We start from the raw sequence: 19761 nt of genomic DNA, 5'->3' as shown, positions 1-19761 counted from the left end.
CAATTTAAAGCGACGCAAAAACATCTTTAAAAAATACAATTTTTTTTGCTGAATCGTAAATTTTTCACTTGTTATCACCACGTGTTAGTATGTAACGTTCGTCTCAGTAGTTAGTCATTATGATAACGTTTTGGAGCAACTTTTTGACCTTATAAAATTTTGTCTCCATTGATATGTAAGTGGAAACATTGTTTCGATTTGCCCTTGCGAGTAGTTTTCATTTGACCCTCATTTAACTGGTCGTAAAAACAGCTATATCAAAGCTACTGAATTACTTTCTACAATTTTTAATTATTTGTTCGAATGTCTTTTGTTCCACAGTAAAGTTGTTAATAATATTATAGTTTGCGAGATTCAAATGTTTGAACTTTACTCTCGCGATCTTTTCTTTGTAAAATATTCGGAATTCCGAAGAATTTTAGAATATTTAGAAAAATATTTATAATCCAATCTCCACATTTTCATTTCTATTTGGATTTCTCATTAATAAATTCATTTTAGTTAGGCATTTTCGAGGTCAAGGAAAATGTCGGCAGATCTGTTAACAGAAATGTTTATTTTACCGCGCATACATTCAAATCTCTATCAATCGTCTTGGAGAACTCAACTCAAAAGGTGCGAAAAAATCAAATCGGTTTTGAATGATTTTTCCATTTACATATGTACTCATTTTATTTTCCCTGAATGACTTGGTTAGCTATTGATATGTTGCTTTTGAGTGATATTAAGGGGCTGACATGGGTGCTGATCAACAAGCGTCATAAAATTAACACAAAAGCGAACCGGTTCGGTTTGGATTCATTATTTGTCTATAATATGGCTCTTAAGCTTACTAATTGTAATGGAAATCTCAGATATGCGATAATTATAATCTTTTAAGTAAATCGCGAAAGAGATAAATTCTGAATATAGTCTAAAATAAAGTGTGTTTGGTACGTTGACTTGGAAAACTGAACTCACAGAAGTGGAGTTGCTTTTCGATCAACTTGTTCCTGGTTTTCATTGGTAATTGGTTTGTTCTAACAAGTTTTGGGAATTTCATCAACAAAACAGTAGGACAGTGCGTAAATTGATTTGGTCTAAAGTCGTGAAATATACTAAAACGAGTCGGGGATAATTGATTCGTTTTGCCCTCGATGGGTTGTGACTAGCAAAGAGAGACATTGATTGGAGAATTCGAAAAAGGTCGTAGTTAAATTACTGTGAATAGAAATGACCAAAATGTGAGCCGCAATATTGTCAAAGAAAGCATAACATACAGTGTAAACATTGATGATGAAAAGGACTTTCTAACATATATTACAAGGACTTCAACTGTTGGTGTTGTTAATGACTATGTGATTTCCAATGAAGCAACAATAGGTCAATAGTGCCGTGTCAAATGTATTTAGTCAGTGAACCTTGAAAATAAATATTTCCAAATTTATTTATTTAAAAAAAGTTGACTGACGGTTTCGTCCAGGGCAGAGACAACTCATCAGATGCTGCCTCACCTCTGCCCTGGGAGTAGCATCATCGAAAGTGGCGTAGTAGTAGTATTTTATTAGTTTCCAAGTCCCATTTTCGGACACTTATGTATATACCAGGATATTTTAAAGTTGCCTCGGGTCACCTTTCTATGGACAATTTACGATTTGTCGAAGTCATAAAGTTTGGCGGCAAAAAGAGCAAAAAGTTAACTATTTATTTTCAAGTGGAGTCCAAATGTCAAAAGATGGATACGATACAAATTATCACCTCTGTATCACATGTATAATTTACGTCGACATAATTCATTATTGAATATCTCATATCAGAGAGAGAGTAATTCAATTGAATTGATTTCAATACTTCCAATTCGTTAAATCGAACCTGGTCGTTGATAATGTCACATCACCATGATTGCATTTTGCAGCAAATATGACCGGTTTTATGCAGTAATTTCCTATAAGTTCGGTCAATTAACCGGATTCAATCGATTTCAATTGTGACGATAAGTAATGTTTGTAGACATAAAAAGATATTGCGGAATTGATTATACTGACAGTTGGGTAGAATTATTTACTTTTTGAATCTAAATTTGATAAAATAATTGAACCTAAAAGACGTTAACCGGGTTGCATTTTACGACAAAATATTTATTGAAATTTGCAGTGTTTTTACAGTTTGGGTGGCATTTTTCGAGGACTAGAAATAAATACTAGGTTAATTTTCACACGACCTATATATATATTTCGGTTAAAGGATGGTTGCAATATATCGCAAGTGTGTGTTTAGAAAACAAAGGAGTGCCTCCTGTAATTAGTTAACCGCGTAATTTCTTACACAATTATAATTTCTTTCAATTTTTTTCTTTTGGTTGATTGCTTGTTAAAAAGGTAATCGAGTTTGATATTTGTTTTAGAAAGACGTGCCGCGGAATATCATTGGTAGACCGGTGCATGTGGAATTTACACAAACTAAAGATCATCCTGGGTCTCTTCAGTCCCACCTCGCAGGACAACCATTTAGACATCATTTCGCGTGATAGGTTTCCCTTTAGGCACTCGTGCTTCTGCTCTTTTCAGCTTCCCTCCTTCCTTTTTGGCAGCTTGTTCTGTATTTTTCTGCGGAAAAAACGGCAAGCCTCGTTCTTCTTGGACCCCAACATCTCCAATTATACTCTCCGGGCTCACGCTCCTTCCTAGCGCTTGATTCAGATTGCCTCTCTCTATTACCAATCTCGCAGAGATGTTCCACTGTATACATGCTTTTAATAATCGAAATGTCAACGTATCCAAGACAATTCGGCGACAAAAACCCAAAGCGATGCAGGTACTGCCTATAGCAATTATCGTGATCCGTGAAGAGCTGGGTAATGATGTAATTGGTCCCACCCCGCTCAAACTATATCCTTCTGTTGAAAATGAGTCTGTGCCTTCAGCAATCTTTCGTCGACTCGTCCCCTTTGCGTTGCCAGAGATCGAATCACTCTCATTTTGCCGGATTCTCGCGTTCTATATGTTCAGAGGTCCTTCGTAAACTCGTCTCCTTTGCGTTGCCAGAGATCAAACGACTCTCATTTTGCCGCATTCTTGCGTTGATTTCTTTCATCAGGATGTCGACCGGGATCATGCCACCACTATCAGTACTGTCTCATATGTAAGAGCGCTAAACGCCGATAAACGCCTGCTTCCTTCTCTGGACGTTTGCAAGGGCCTCCACTCACACAGGTGACGCGTAAAAGCAGAATGAATTCTATCAATCCGGCTAGAAAAAATATCGGACAGTATTTCGGCCCGGCAACATTCAGCAATATTTTTGCAGTAATACCAGCTGCTTTTTGATGTGCATTCTCTAAATGTTTTTTAAAGCTAATGTTCGCATCAATCACCATCTCTCAGTATATGCCAGCCGATTTCGAGACAACTACCAACTTCTATTTTCTTCTTTCTACGATTCGTTACTAAGACCGCTGCTGGTTTCTAATCCACCAAGATCAATTCGGCTCTTTATAGCAAGGGTTTAGCGCTCTCATTGTCTCCGTCACGTAGACCTCCACATCGTCTGGGTGCTATAGTCGTTGGGGGTTGGAAAAAACAAGTATCCCATTATACGTGACATTCTCTGTGATACCCCCGCTGTGAAGACATACTCTTTAGACTCTTATCCGTCCCGTATTGGAGAGTCCTCTCTGAGAAGTAATTTTCGATCAGACTCATCAAATAATCAAGAACATGTAAGTCAGCCTTTGTTTTTTAATCGCTCATGACACTCGCAAATATGACTTCATTTCTAGTCCGATATAGAATTAACACCTCACCATATATATTCCTACTACTCTACGTCGAGTGTTTCTATGTCGGCCCACCCTCCAGGGAATCCGGGATATCAGATTTTATTGCATGATATAGCCAGCAATTGAATTGTCGCTTTTCCTTAAAGTGTGACCTATCCACTGCCATTTCTGCCTTATTATCAATATATCTACCTGTAACTCATCTGTGCTCCGACGTAGCTTTTCGTTTGATATTTTCTCGGGCCAGAGTACACCGATGACATGGTGGGGATTGATCCAGATTCCAGATTTTGGAAAAAACAGCTCGAGTGGCGTCAAGTTCGGTGCCGGCCTAGGTAAAAACTACGCTTTCCAAGTACGTAAGTTGATCAATGGCATCAATGACCTTTCTCATAATGCAGATAATCTGAATGTCATGACCAGTCAGACAGAAAATTTTGGTTCTGTTGGTATTTACCTTCAGCCTAACTCTGCTTGCTCTCTTCTTCAAATTCAAAGCCATTCAGTCCATGACTCGGCGAGAGGGTAATCAGGTGTCACCATTATAGTCGAGGCGTCTGAAGAAAAGATATGGCAGGGTGCAATCTACTTGGGACTTCAAATTCCTCCGAAACATTGCCACGATGCAGCATTCACGAGTCACTCTGGTACTAGTTTCTTTGAAATAACTCCATCCCTGCGTAGAGCATTTCAGATCCCGCTCCCTATTTATGCTGTTGAAAGCTTTCTCGAAATCAATGAAGGGCAGATGAAACGAAGATCTAAACCAAGCACACTCTTCTAAAATTGTCTGTAGGGTGTTGATGTGATCTGTGTAGGATCGGGAGCGAAAATCAGCTTGCTCTCAGGAAATCAAAAGTTTAACTACTATTGCAATGGCAAGACGTCGCACTTAAGGTGACTGGTCTTTTTCAGATCATCTCTTTTCTGCAATTTTTCACAAAGATTTCAGGCACCGCGAGAATTTCCGTATAAAACGAAAGATTTGCGACCACATGCCAGCTCCTTCGTGATGCGGAATATAGTTTTCAAAACAATAATAAATTTGTTTTTCCAAGGCGCATCTCACGCTGAAGCTCGAATGCGTTACACATGCCGCCATTCGCAAGGATCAATAGAGCTTCAGTCCCTTCCGTTCAAAGATCCGCTGTCATGATTCAGCAATCAACCAGGTCTTGTGAAATTTCATTGGGACCTACTCCACACCGACTGAGTAGCGCCCGAGAAAAAGCATGCTTAACAGTAGTCTCAGAAGACATATAGTCCGGGAGTTGCATTATATAAGCGGTCGGTGTTGAACTTGCAGAATCGGAGCACTCCAACTCTGTCAGAAGCAGTGGATGCAACTTGCACGCGAAGACAAGCGGCTATTAGATGATGATGCTTCTCGACGCCGATGTCAGCACTTTTCTTATGACGTGTTTCCAGAAGACAACTTCTAAACCTACTCCGATTGCAATTTAATTACTCGTACGTTGCCGGTCAGTTGAAAAATAACTCTTCTTATGATAGACTCGAATAATTTTCCACCAGTGATGAGGCTGCAGAAGTCCGTAGGCCATTCTAGTTATGTTCGCCAAAACAGTGTTTTCTTAGTAGTCCGAGCAATGGGCACATAGAGCCCACCTTGGCATTCATTATCATCCATTACGATCATATTGTCACTTTTAGGAAGCCTCTTTATTCAATCGGTAATAGAAAGCTCTTTTCTCCTCTGCACGGCAAGTCCCCGTACTAGTTGGAGAGTTGAAAGCATTTTCGACATCCAATGCCATCTGAGGCAGCAGCTGTGAGAATTCTGCGCGTCCTTTGCCAGATTCATCGACGCGCGCGTATTGCATCCCCCGTAGACTGAGCACGCCGAAACTCATACTCACACTCTGCCAAGCCATTGCTGCTTTCGACGATGGGTAGCAGCCTGTTGTAGATGTCTCTCTTCATCATCTTTTCCATTGTATCCAATAGACGGACCGGGCGTTATGATTCTAGATCTGCAGTTGGATCAAGATTTTATATCAGTATGTTCGAGCAATTGTTTAAAGCTGTTCTTTTAGTTCTTCCGAATTGCCTCTTTTAGGCGGCCCGCAGTTATCTGTGTGTCTTCTTAATCTTAATCGTCGCTATCGGATTCCCCTACCTCTCAGCTCGCAAAGTTAGGAGATTCTATTGGGGAGCAGTCGCCTTCTGGACATAGTAACATCACATGCTTCCGTCAAATCTAGGTTGAGTGTCGCAAAAATCTTGTTCCCCTCAAAAGGTTTCGCCATCCACCCGGCATTCAACGGAGCTCTGTGAGTATAATCATCACTGACTTTCCAACTTCCACTGGATAAATCAACGCTCACTTGTCTCCAGGTCCACTATAGACTTCAGACCCCTTCATTTGAAAGTGTATGAGGTCCCGATGTCCGCACCGTACCACGTTTATCTAAATGAATGGCTTGAACAGAATATGTCCTCTCACATTGGTTGTCCTATTCAAAAGTCCACGTGTTAGATACCCCTACTTTAATTTTCAGCCAACGTCCTCCTGTGTCCAGAATACTCAGCATCTGCCGTGACAGGATTCCTTTCACTTTTACTTTGATGAAAATCTTCCCCCGGATGATTCATTATTTCTTGGAAGACTCGTTCTCCGCAAGGCCATAACGCTGCTTGGCCCGTTTGGCCTTTGATCCAAATGCCACCGCCGTGATTTCAATATGGCTCACGAATTATGGTGACATCGATGTGTTTCTCGAGGATGGTTTACGAGAGTAGTTCCTGTACCGACTGAAAGTAGTTCAGGTTGATTTGTATCAGCTCCCTCTGCCAGCACCGGACTGCTTACAATGCACCGATGGTCTAGGCCTTCTTTCTCTTTCCACAGTGGACAATTTTAGACCAGATCTACAGTCTCTGCTGATATAGCCTTCTGTTCCGTATATCCTCCATTCCTTTAACCTGTCATTTGAAGTTGTGCAAGCCTTCACAATGTGATCGAGGCCAAGGCAACTAATCCGTCACTTCAGTGCCACCTGCTCTCTAAACCGACACATAGCCCAACTTCTTCTTACTTTCCCTAAACTGATGATGGCGGTTTCTGATACAACGTGAGCTTTTTTTTAGCATTTTCACCGCTGACTCTTGTGGTTCGATGCGGTCGAACTGCTTTTCCAAGGCCTCACGAACTTTTTCGTTCCTGATAATCTTGTCTATATATGTATATCCTTGCAGACAGGTCCCCATACATGTAAAAGGGGGGTGTGAAATTTTTTGTCACCGAATATAGTCATGTGGGGTATCAAATGAAAGGTCTCGATTAGTACTTTTCGAAGCCGGTCTTGCAGGCTGCAATTCCTCCAGCGTAGCTCTCTTATTCAATGCCAGACTGGTGCACGCCCGGAGTTAACGTCAACCATTTCGAACACGATGTATTGATAAAAGCTCGCCTGGAAATCTTTAAACATTTCCCGACCCGTCCACGGACAAAATCACTGATTCTGATGCGAAAGTTCCGTCGGGAATGCCTTCTTTGTACCTTGGGCGCGCGGGAAGTAACGAAAGCTTGAGTCGAAGACTGGATGAAAACATTATTGACCAAAAGCTAAATTCATCGACTAGTTGTGATTTCGAGGGCGAGTAATTGAACACACGGGTCACGCATGGTTTCTTAATTGATCTAAGCAAAACTATTTATCAGCGCTCAAAATTGTTACCATACAAAATGTTAGAGTTGAAGCCGTAGCTTGCTTGCAGAAGCTGGTAAAAGGCTATCTAAATTAGATGATTTCATCAATTTCTAATCTTTCTTTCTTCTTTCTATTCCTCTAATTAATCTTATGTGAAATTTTTGAAATGTGATCACGGACTTTATTATGGTTGTTATTAATTGGAAGTTATAAAATTGTTGTCGAAATTGGAAGTTATAAAATTGTTCGAATAAAACTGGAATCGATCTCACTTTAATTTTTAGAAAAATAAAAATATTATTTTAATTTTATTTTCTATCTTTATAAATGATCTCAATAAACAATATTTTTTTACAACTTTTTAGCCTTATGAAACAAATTCATCGTCATCACGTGATCTAAAAGGATCAAGACGTGACTCTAGACCAAATACCCCACCCCATTCACAAGGGCCTATGGAAAACGGCCACGGACAATATCCGTAAGTTCTTTTTATATAACTTGAGATATTTACTATCATTTTAATTTTTTAATTTTCAGATGTTATATTTGTAAAACGCCTACACAAGCAATAAAGATGGAGTGGTTGCTAACTAGTGCGGAACATATGAATTCACATGCTATGCATTTTCCCTGCCTAAAATCAAATGATATAAATTCGAATCGTGTTTTAGCTTGTAAAGATTGTGTTAGCCATTTGGCCCGACAATGGGAAACAATGGAAGCTGAAAGAGTTCCTTTAGAGCATCGAAAGTAAGTGAACCTTTTTTAGGAGCTCAGAACTCAATGTAGAGATGATTTTTTTCATCTATTTCAGATATACAATTCCTTCTCCTATGATGGCATCATCATCACCAAATGGATCTCGACACGGTGGTTTGAGTATTAATACACCTCCATCGACTCCATCGGTTTCATCCACACCCGCTAGTACTTCAATTTACTGCTTCCTATGCGGCCTACATTCTGACTTAACTTTAGCCAGAGTTCTATATACAAGCAAAGAGGTAACTTCATAATATGAAACTGTTGAAGTTATCTAACACTTTTCCTTGAAATGCAGGGTTCTCGTCCATATTTTCCTCATCTATTACAACATAAATCGCCTGCAAATGCTGAGCAATTGCGTTCCGATCATTCAGCATTAGTTTGTACCTTTTGCTATCATTCGCTGCTGAATCAATGGAGGAAGTAAGTCTGGCATTTAATTTATGTACACAAAAAAAGCCATGCGTTTTCAACTATTAGAACAAATAATGAAAGCATCGCTATATCCTTTAATTCTTCCATGTCTCATAGAATGATTGAACTGAATTGATAAAGTAGAACAATTTGAAAATGTCCATATTCTGACACATGGAATCAAGTAATTTTGAAATTTCTAATCCTAAAATGAACTTTTGGTGTTCTCAACTATTTATGAAATTAAACTGCGCTTGGATATTAATTTTTCTTAAATCTGATTTCAGATACGAAGCACAAAATAATATAAGTCCAGCGGAAAGGAAATACAATTGGCACGATTACTGTTGCCATATATGTGGTATTATGACATATAGAAAACGAGTACGAGCGTTACCTATAAGGGACTTCCCATTTGTTGCAAATCGTAAGAGTGATGACGCTTTACTGCTAGAGAACGGCGAATATGCTGTCGTATGCCTAGACTGTTACGAAAGCTTAAGGTGAGTTGGTAAAAATAACCTAACCAGAGATTATTGATATCAGCTTGATCAAGAATGGAGCAATCACATGCTACTTAACGTTCTATTATATTGGCCAACAAATGGTATTCTAAGTACACGAAAAATATGTCCAAAGTTAAAATTCAATTAGCAACCAGATGAGAAAACAGACGGTCATCGGGAAAAATGGTGCGATTAAGGAATGAATGAAACCTTAATGTGTGAACTGTGCTCACTTGATGGGGAAGCCAGTTATATTAACAAATATCAATTTGGAATAAGCTGAACAAATGCATTTTATAATTTCTCGTGAGATTTCTCGAGATTTTTGGTTGTGGGAACAACGATTGCTTGGCTTCCATAGAATAGATGATAGATGATAGATCTTTTTTTAATAGATCAAAGTATTACAATACGAATAAGTGTAAGCAAAAGAATAAAAGTTCTTTAAAACATTCTTCTCATCTAGGGTCACTTTTTGTCCGTTGGTTACATAGAATAAATATATCCAATATTGACGCATTTTCTCATGGAACGTACGCTCCCTGCACAGAGATAAAGCTGATGAACAGCTAGTCGATATCCTGTCCCAATATAGGGCTGATATAACAGCGTTGCAAGAGATGCGATGGACAGGTACCGGTTTCCTGGAGAAGAGCCACTACACCATATATTATAGCGGTCATCCAGTAAACCATCTGCTCGGAGTAGGTTTCTTAGTCAGCCACAAAATGAAACCTGCTGTTATCGGCTTTGAAAACATAAGCGAACGGCTATGCACTGTGCGCTTGTGAGCCAAGTTTAGAAATATAAGCCTCATAAACGTTCACGCCCCTACAGAGGAGACTGTAGAGTCGGAGAAGGATACCTTCTACGAGGCAGTAGAACGAACCCTCGAAGCCTGTCCCAGATATGATATTAAAATCATGCTTGGTGATTTTAACAGCCAAGTAGGGAAGGAGCCCGTATTCAGGCGATACGTTGGCTTCCATAGCTTACAGGAAAAAACAAATGATAACGGACTGCGGACTATTCAATTAGCAGGGTCACACGAAATGGTTGTCGGAAGTACCTGGTTTGCGCGGAAAGCGGTCCACAAACATACGTGGGCCTCTCCAGACGGGACCACTTTCAACCAAATTGACCACGTGTTGATCGAACGCCGCCACCTCTCAGCCTTGATGAATGTCAGAACATATAGGAGGGCCAATATAGACTCGGATCACTATCTTGTTGGCATGGTGCTCCGAGCTCGAATAACAATACCACCTAGAATCCCCTCTGACAATCAGGTGAGAGTGAACACTGAAGCCATCCACAACACAACCCTCCGCGACACCTATAAGAGGGAAATGGATGCCGCCATAACCGCAGTCAACAGACGACCTGGAGATAAAGCATCAAAAAATGATCTTCACAATCACCTGAAGAACGTTATCATGGATACGGCCACAAGCATGCTTGACCCCAGCCGCAAAAGGAGTCGGAACGGCTGGTTTGACGATGAATGTAAGCTAGCAACGGAACGGAAGAATGCCGCATACCGAGTAATGTTGCATTCTCAAAGAACGCGGGCACGCGCAGAGTCTTATCACGAACTCCGTCGTCGAGTGGAGAAGCGACTTCACAGACGGAAAAAGGAAGCTTGGGAGAACCAACAAGTCTATGAACTAGAAAAGTACAGGGAGCAACCGCACCAGGCGCGGAAGTTTTACCAACAAGTCAGCGGGATGAAGCCTTATACACCTCGATGCTCATCCTGCCGAGACAAAGAGGCAAATCTGATTTCCGGCAGAATGGGCATATTGGAACGATGGGTTGAGTACTTTGATGAGCTACTGAACAACCAGGACATCGGCGAGTTGGAGGTCCCGCCAATTAAAGACGACGGACAAATACTGCCACCACCAAGTTTCGGAGAAACAGTCCGTGCAATTCATCGACTAAAAAATCATAAGTCGCCAGGAGCCGATGGAATTACAGCCGAATTGGTTAAATATGGAGGCGACCAGTTACACCAAGTGGTTCATCAACTTGTGCTCAAGGTATGGGACAGCGAATCAATGCCTGACGATTGGCAACGAGGCATTATCTGTCTCATACATAAAAAGGGAGATATCACACAGTGCAGCAATTATAGAGGTATCACGTTGCTGAGTACCATCTATAAGATATTCTCCTCTATCTTGCTAGGCCGGATAGCCCCATACGCTCAGAACATCATTGGCCCATACCAAAGAGGCTTCACTTCAGGCAAATCAGCAACAGATCAGATTTTCTCTCTGCGGCAAGCGATGGAAAAACTGTTGGAATATGGACAACAGTTGCACCATCTGTTCATCGACTTTAAAGTCGCCTATGATAGCATAGCCAGGGTAAAACTGTACACGGCCATGAGAGAATTCGGTATCCCGACGAAATTAATAAGACCGACTAGACTGACCCTGACGAATGTGCGAGGCCAGATAAAAACAGCAAGATCACTCTCAAGACCATTCGACATCAACAACGGTCTACGACAAGGGGATGCCCTATCATGCGTCCTCTTTAACCTGGCCCTCGAGAAAGTGATCTGTGATGCTGAGGTAAATGCAAGATGTACGATCCTCTTTAAGTCCACCCAACTACTGGGCTATGCTGACGATATCGATATCATGGGAAGAACCACCCGAGACGTACAAACTGCCTTCATCCAGATCAAGCAGGCGGCGCGAGACAGCTGCACATCAATGAAGGCAAGACAAAATATATGGTGGCAACGTCAGCACCGAAGAATCAACCAACAACATCAAACCGCACTGGTCAAACACAAACACGAAGAAGAATAAGGATAGGAGAATACAACTTTGAGACCGTTGACAGTTTCTCCTATCTAGGGTCGAAAATCACAATCGATAACAACTACGATGATGAAATCCGCGCACGATTGTTGGCAGCCAACAGAGCCTATTTCAGTTTATAGCAACAGTTGCGCCCGAAATGTCTCACCATAGGGTCAAAGCTCTTACTGTACAAGACAAAGATCTTGCCAGTCCTCATGTATTCCTCGGAGACCTGGGATCTTAGCGAAAAGCATTGCGAACTCTTGGCCGCGTTCGAGAGAAGAATCCTCCGAAGAATTTTCAGCCCCCTACATGAGGATGGACGATTCCGTAGCCTACACAATGACGAAATCTATGAGCGATACCATGACCGTTCGGTTGTGGATAAAATCCGGCTCAATAGGTTACGGTGGGCGGGTCACCTAATCTGTATGGATGAGGATGATCCAACCCGGAAAGTCTATAAGGTCAATATCTATGGTAGAGAAAGAAAACGAGGAAGATCCTGCCTAAGATGGAGCGATGGTGTAGGTCAGGACGCCAGACAGCTTTTAGGGATATCGAATTGGTGGACCTCGGCGCAAAACCGGGATGTCTGGAGTTCCTTATTAAGGCAGGCCTAGACCGTATACCGGTTGTTGCGCCGTTGATGATGATGACGATGAATATTGACGGCCTTCCAATTGATATCTGATATGTATCTTTTGATCGTTCTTCGGTTTTCTCCCCATCGCCGCTTTTGTGTGATTGCTGATGATAAAACTTGTGGGTATCTCCTATAAGCATTAATTTTTTTCTGTTATTGACAGCATTAATCACCAGTCACTAGAACACCTCGGAAAAAGTAAAGACGGGGTTCTAAACAGTTAAGAAATTCGAATAGAATGAATTATTTTCTCTCAAAAAAAAAAAAAGACAAAATGGTGAGTTAATCTACGGTAGTATAGCTAGACAAACACATAAGGAATTTTGAAAATATTAAATTTAAATTTAATTAATGTTATTGGCAAGCAATTAAAATAAACCTCAATTTTAAACCAGAAAAGAAACTGGTGGTTCGCCCCTCTGTTGCCTCGTCTTTAAAGCAGAAACGGTACGATTAAAGATCAATATTCACGTTCAAAACTTGCCTAATGCGAAGAATATTAGTTAGACCTGCATTAAAATCCCTGACAGCAATTTCAGCTACTATAAGTAATTGGGATGTGGATTAGCCTTTTTTATAAATCGCGTGTTACGAAATATCACAAAAAAAAAACAGCAATTACGTTTATGGTTCGAAAAAGGAACCTACAAATTCTTAGTAAAAGCATTGACAGCACCAAATCGGCCTTAGCCTCAAATCTGTTTAAAGAACATCGTCGTCATCGTGCCGCTCAGCTCTGACACTGCGGGTCACACATGATGTTTTAGTATTCTTCTTGGCATCATATATTTTTTGAAACCTACATGTCTTATGCCGGCACATGTTTGGCGCTTGCTACGAACTCTAAACCTCCACAAACGTTTGGCGGACCAAATATCGTCATCCATACCTTTGCAGGCAAGCAAATTCTTTTTGATTTGCCCTCCTTGAAAAATCATTGAGAGACCTGAAGCAAATTACTAGAATCTGCCGGAAAACCAATTAAGAAATAATTTAAGTAATACTTGTAATGACACAATAAGATTTGTAGGTGGTCAAATGATCATTCTGAGTGAGCGGAGACGACTTAGAGGGGAAACCTCTCCCCTAAAACCTCCAAAACCCAAAAAAGAAAAAAAAAAGTTGGCGAAATTGACTGTGAATATCCGCCCGCAAATACTGAAGCCCCGTCGTAGTGATCCATTGACACGCGCTTGCTTGCCTTTTTGTTAGCCAGGATCGTGAATGTAGGGATGCTTTGAACACTTAGAACTCTCACTTGCCATTATACAAAACATCACGTGGCCTTTAAGCAATGTGTGGGTTCGCTCTGTTACTTGAAAATCAACCTATCGAATAATTAACACACAAGCTAAATCTGGAAACGGAAAATAAAGAAAATAACAACTTGATTACGCGCGTGAAGCCGAAAAATCCCTGATCTGAATATCGCGATCATGAGGGGAAATCCACGACTTACTGCATCCTAAATCGATACTTCTCCTCCCTTAGATGTGTAATGAGGCGCGGCCGTTAAAGTTCCTCTCTGCTTCAGCATCCTCAGGCCATTACATTGGAGGATGTCCATTATTTTGACCGCTTAAATTACCATCATATCCGTCAGCCGTGCATCCTTGTTTATTTCTCTTGTTAATTCTGAATTTCATATAACGTATTCCCGTAAAAATTTTAATACTTTTTGAGAAGGATCGAATTAGATATTTAAACATGTAAGCAAGTTGTAAAACGGAGCAGAATCATCAGCAAAACAATTCTTTGGTCGCCTCCAAACTTTGTCGAACTCATCACCCTGCCAAAGACAAAAACGATCTCCTCTACCGTGTTTAACTGATCATGTTCCCAAGCATCCGGTTCTGGACTCGCTAATTATTGTTTTAACTGGCCCCGGCCTTGAACGTCAAATTCTAGGTCGGCGGTAACAAAAACAAAAATTACGGGAAATTTTCTTATCCCAAATTGAATTGACATTCGCCACAGCCAACAACAACAGTGTATTTCATATTGGGAGCCTGAAAAGGAAAGCTGGTAGGTTTTGCCTATATAAATGAATATCGCGATGGAAATTAAAAAATTGAAAAAAGTATATTGAAAAGGCTAAACTGTGCTAAAAACGTGTGAAAAAAAATCTTCTTTTCCTTCAGCCTTTGTCCCGTTCACAAGCGGGGTCGACTCGTCGTGATCGGTTTCTCCATTTGGTTTTATCAAATGTCTGATTAGATGCAGTCGCGAGGCTTTTAAATCCCCATCCACCATATCAAGCCACCGTTAATTTGGCCGGCCTTTTGGTCGCTTACCATCGAGTTCGATGTTCAGACCAATCTTGGCGAGTGAATTCTCGTTAGCGCGAATTACATGACCATACCATCGAAGACGCCTCTCTCGCATTTTTTTTACGATCGGTGCCATCGCATATCGATCGCGAATATCCTCATTTCGGATGTGATCAAATCGTGCCAGTCACTAGTCGAAAGCAATCTTCGTTTCCATTACATAGAGAGCGACAGGACGGACGACATTGCTGTAAATTTTAAATTTGAGACGGTCGTTGGTACGTCGATCACAAAGAACACCAGTAGTGGAACGCCACTTCAACCAGTTTGCGTTAGAGCGTCAAGCAGGTCACTGCCGCTGACATTGATTGTGCCTGTTCCATGGGGATCGGTCGCTAAAAATTCAGTTTTATTCAGATTCAATCTGAGACCTTGTTGCATGAGGCGATCATTCCATTCTTGGACAAGTTACTCAAGATCATTTTTGCTATTAGACGCTAGAAAAACATTATCCCAATTGAATTCACATTTACCCAGCCAGCAAGAATATATTGAATAATACAAAGCTGAATGTCGCCCATACCATAACGCTTCCTCGATTTACTCGCAAACGGCTGAACCTATTACCCCGAAATTGTGAGGCCTGTGAACCCCTTTATATATTGCAATTGGCGCTGTTTACACTTGTTGATGAGAAGACGAAGGTCACAATGGATAGATTGCACATTAAGAAAAGGCGGATTATCTAATGTAGTGCAAGTCATCATCCCAGAATACAAGCTCCAGGGAAAATCGTAGCTTAAATACAACGTCTGGATCCGACAATGAGTGGACAATAGTGGAGAGTGTTAGTAAATTTTACCAAAGCTACTCAAAACAAAATAGCGGCTTCCCAGTGTTCTCACAGAGTCGTCTTTTTTGTCATAGCTACTTGATTGCTGCAACAATTTCCAAGCTACAAAGCTATCTCTGCAAAAATGGGATTTTTTAAATAAAAAAAATGAAAGAAAAATGCCTAAAAAATCCCTGGAATCATGCAATATTAAAAAGACATCCTACATAATGTCGAGGAGAGAATTATTCTAAATATACAGTAAAAATTGCAAATCTTTCGAACAAAAGTGGTTCGAAATATCGGTTCCGGTGAACTAGAAATTTGTCTTCAGAAAAATGCGTGTTACGTTCTAAGTACCAGAAAAAATATATATAAATCCGTTTTAAGAATTGCGGGGTCCTAAGTCCCGTCCACTTGGTGTCGGACCGGACCAAATGGGAAGCAACTTACTCCCTCTTTTTTCGGTCCACGGACCCCTCGTTTAGGGCTTAGCACCAAAACTTCAAAAATAATAGGCGAAGACGACTTTGCGGTTTCTCTTGTTGCTCCCCATTTGGGAACATTTCTGTCTGAGCCAAAATTTCACCTTACTCCTGCTGTGTTTCCAATCGTCTACAGTAACTCAGTAGCGTAAGTTCCTTGTGACTGCTTTCAAGAAAGCACATTTATCCAATCGCGACAAAACACCTAAGTATGTTTGTTCTTACCCAAACACAGGATGCTCGGAATGTCACGAACGCAAATATCGATACTCTATTGTAATTTCATCTCGACTGCCGAATCTAAATTATTGGCCAAACATTGCTTTTCATGTCTCCACTCGGTAAATTCATCTGACCTCTTTAATGTTGTTAATGGTCTACTTCTTATCCACGATGGCGAACAGCTGAAGCACTTCACCACAATTCTTAACCGTATCACATCCAGTGAGGTTGCTCCTCTTGTGAATGAAATGGCTTAGCATGCGGATATGGGATGTTCCTCCAAGCAGAAGCGAAATTATTTCGGCCAACAATGCATTCAAATGGAGTTAAGCCACCGGGCTTGACGATCTCCTTCCGTAGAGTGAAAGAAGGGGGTGATCATTAAGATGGCAAAGAAGGGCACCCCTTTCGAGTGTGACAATTTGAGGGGTATCTGCGTGCTCCCTGCAGTTGCAAAGATAATAGCTAAAATAATCATGGAACGCATTAAAAAAAATTTCGAAAGCTTGATCGACAGAAATCAGGCTTCCGCTCGGATTCCCCTTGCATTGTCCACATCAACACCTTACGGATCATTTTGGAGCAGTGCACGGAGTTTAGGTCTTCGCTTGATTTTCATCCATTTCGAGAAAGCGTTCAACAACGTAAACATATAGTTTATCTGGCATGTTCCACGGAGGAGGGGCGTTCCGGAGTAACTATCAGCAATTATCAGAGCGACATATGATTGAGGTTCAAAGCGAAGTCGGCTAGGGTTGCATTTGTCACCGATATTATTCGATATTCTTGTTATCGGTGACATCCTTCAAGCTGCTTTGTTCGGAAAATGTGGAGGACTCGACTACACTGATGATATGTTTGCTCTCTCGCCAGGTGATCGGTGAAGAGAGGCAAGTAGAGCTGAACTAAAAACAAAAATCAACAAATCTAAGGTCTCAGTCTGCCGAGTTATCGCACTCTCCCTGTGTGCATTAATGACCAGAACATCGAAGTCGTCGATGAAGTTGTGTATATAGAAAGGGTGGTTTCTATCGACGGTGGCACCCTCACTGGATGTTGCCTGACGCATTAACAGCGGTAGATTCGCTTCCGCTGTCTTGCCTAAAATCTAGAAAGGCAATTATCTCAACATCAAGCTCAAGTTGAGACTGTTCTGTGCTAGTATTGTTTCTGTGTTGCTATATGGGAAGTGCACATGGAAAGTGAACCCCACTGTTACTCAGAAGCTCCAAGCTCCAAGCAAGATACTATCATAAATGAAGAATTTGCACGGCGCAGGCGGAAGTGACAGTGAATAGGTCACACATTAAGAATGGACAACAACTGCATTGCTACGCCATGCAGTGAAATCCACTCTACCAAGGTGACCGGTGCTCAGAGGTGGTGAGGAAGACGGGGCGACAACCCTGTCGGCCAAACCAAAACCAAGTGGCCGAGGAGAACCTCCATAGTGGTGTCACCGGGAGACGCTGTACTCACTTTGGCTTGCCGACCGTGATGCAGTAGGCGAATGCTCGAAAGGCCTAATTAGGGCGATCAGATCCGAGTCTGCACGGGGACTCATCTGAAGTGGCAATTTGGTCACGAAACCTTGCCAGGGGTGTACTGGTTTCATGGGAACCGGGATAGCCCCTGGACTCTCATACTTCGGGTGAACTCCCGTTGTAGGTGAGTACAGCTCGGTTGTTTGAAGTTGGTCCCCTAGTGGGAGTTTCATGGGGGTTGTGATTATGCTCAAGCGGGAAGAGACCTTCGGGCCTCGGCGTGGTGTTGCGTTTCAACACGGGTGCCGTACTCCTTAGTTCGGTAGAGATTTAAGTGTCTTGCATCCACCAGTATGAATGCTAAGCCATGCATGTGGTATAGACTGGTACCGTTGTTGCTTGTTTCAGGGGGGTTCTGATTGTGGTCACAAAATCAATCCGTGTCTTAAGAGGACTGTAGGATTAAGTCTCACGACAGGTGCCTACGTAAAACACTATGGGCTTCACTACAAAGGTGACCGGTGCTCAGAGGTGGCGGTGAGGAAGACGGGGCGGTAACCCTGTCGGCCAAACCAAAACCAAGTGGCCGTGGAGAACCTCCATAGTGGTGGCACCGGGAGACGCTGTACTCACTTTGGTTTGCCGGCCGTGATGCAGTAGACGAATGGTCGGGCCTCGGCGTGGTGTTGCGTTTCAACACGGGTGCCGTATTCCTTAGTTCGGTAGAGATTTAAGTATGTCTTGCATCCACCAGTATGAATGCTAAGCCATGCACTTGGTATAGACTGGTACCGTTGTTGCTTGTCTCAGCGGGGCTCTGATTGTGGTCACAAAATCAATCCGTGTCTTAAGAAGATCGTGGGATTAAGTCGTCCAGACAGGTGCTCACGTTAAACCCTCAAGGACTTAACTACCAAGGTGACCGACGGGTGGGTCGTCCCAAAGGTCCATTAGTTCAGAATAGTAGAGAAGGAGTGCAAACATCTCTGGAAATCGTGAAGGGAACTGAAATGCATTTCAGGTAATCGTGAACGGTGGCGCCTAAGTATGGTTGACGGACTATATCCCACCAGGGGGTAAATGGCAGTCATATAAACTGAATAAGCTTTTTATTATAAATTGAAAAGACATTGCAAGCTATGGGACACCTAGGAATATAAAAAATACTTTTTTTTCGCGGGCAAACCCCAGATACATCAAAATTACAGTTCGGTCAATGTTACGGTTTTCTTGTTTCGTTTACTGTAGTTTAATTATTTATAATGCTAGTCGTAATGTCGACGAAAGACAACGCTCTGTAGCGTGTTATGAGAAGGTCTCGTGTTCTCGACTGTTTTTTTTTCAAATATATCTGTTCTGTTCAATATGAGAATACATAACCAACTTTCGTCCAAAATTCGCAGTCAAATAATTATTCACTTTCCTTTTCTTCTACAGACAACAAGCGGCACATTATGATCGTGTTGGAGTTCCTATACAGAAAAGAGGATACAATTGGGTCCCGCAACCTCCGCCACCGGAAGATAGCCCCGATGTTTCTGTAGCAAGGTTACCATGTGGCGAGAGATCAGATAAAGTAAGAAGTTTTTGGACAAGTATTCGAATCTATTATTTATAACATCTGTCTTTTTTTCATATATTTACAGGTTAATTCAACTTTGAGGCCAATACCAAATAAAAAAGTTAGCTCACCAAAACAATACACTAGTGATAAGTCAAGAGGCGAAATTGGTAAGTACAGTTTTTTATTGACTACTTTACTATTAAGAAAATCAATAGAAGGTTCCTATAATTGCCTTTAAAGAGCCCTCAAGTTTCTGGGGTTCAAACTTTTACTGTATATTCTAATTTTCGGGGATCTTTAAAAAAGTCCATAGTAGTTTATTC

The 19761-nt window shown here is 41.4% G+C and overlaps 1 protein-coding gene across 3 annotated transcripts in view; it reads left to right on the top strand.

Moving 5' to 3' along the window:
• Positions 1-19761, top strand: part of LOC119655920 — a 256712-nt gene that overhangs the window by 165745 nt on the left and 71206 nt on the right. For all 3 annotated transcript variants that reach the window (XM_038062087.1, XM_038062086.1, XM_038062088.1), the window contains 7 exons: positions 7794-7909; positions 7969-8181; positions 8246-8435; positions 8492-8619; positions 8898-9113; positions 19312-19450; positions 19521-19605. In XM_038062087.1, the coding sequence (XP_037918015.1) occupies positions 7794-7909; positions 7969-8181; positions 8246-8435; positions 8492-8619; positions 8898-9113; positions 19312-19450; positions 19521-19605 (1087 nt within the window). The remainder of the gene's footprint in view (positions 1-7793; positions 7910-7968; positions 8182-8245; positions 8436-8491; positions 8620-8897; positions 9114-19311; positions 19451-19520; positions 19606-19761) is intronic.

This window comes from Hermetia illucens, chromosome 4 (genome assembly GCF_905115235.1).
Source record: "Hermetia illucens chromosome 4, iHerIll2.2.curated.20191125, whole genome shotgun sequence".
In the NCBI taxonomy this organism is placed as follows: domain Eukaryota; kingdom Metazoa; phylum Arthropoda; class Insecta; order Diptera; family Stratiomyidae; genus Hermetia; species Hermetia illucens.
The sequence above is the reverse complement of the archived record's forward strand: the minus strand, read 5'-3'. Positions and strand labels throughout refer to the sequence as shown.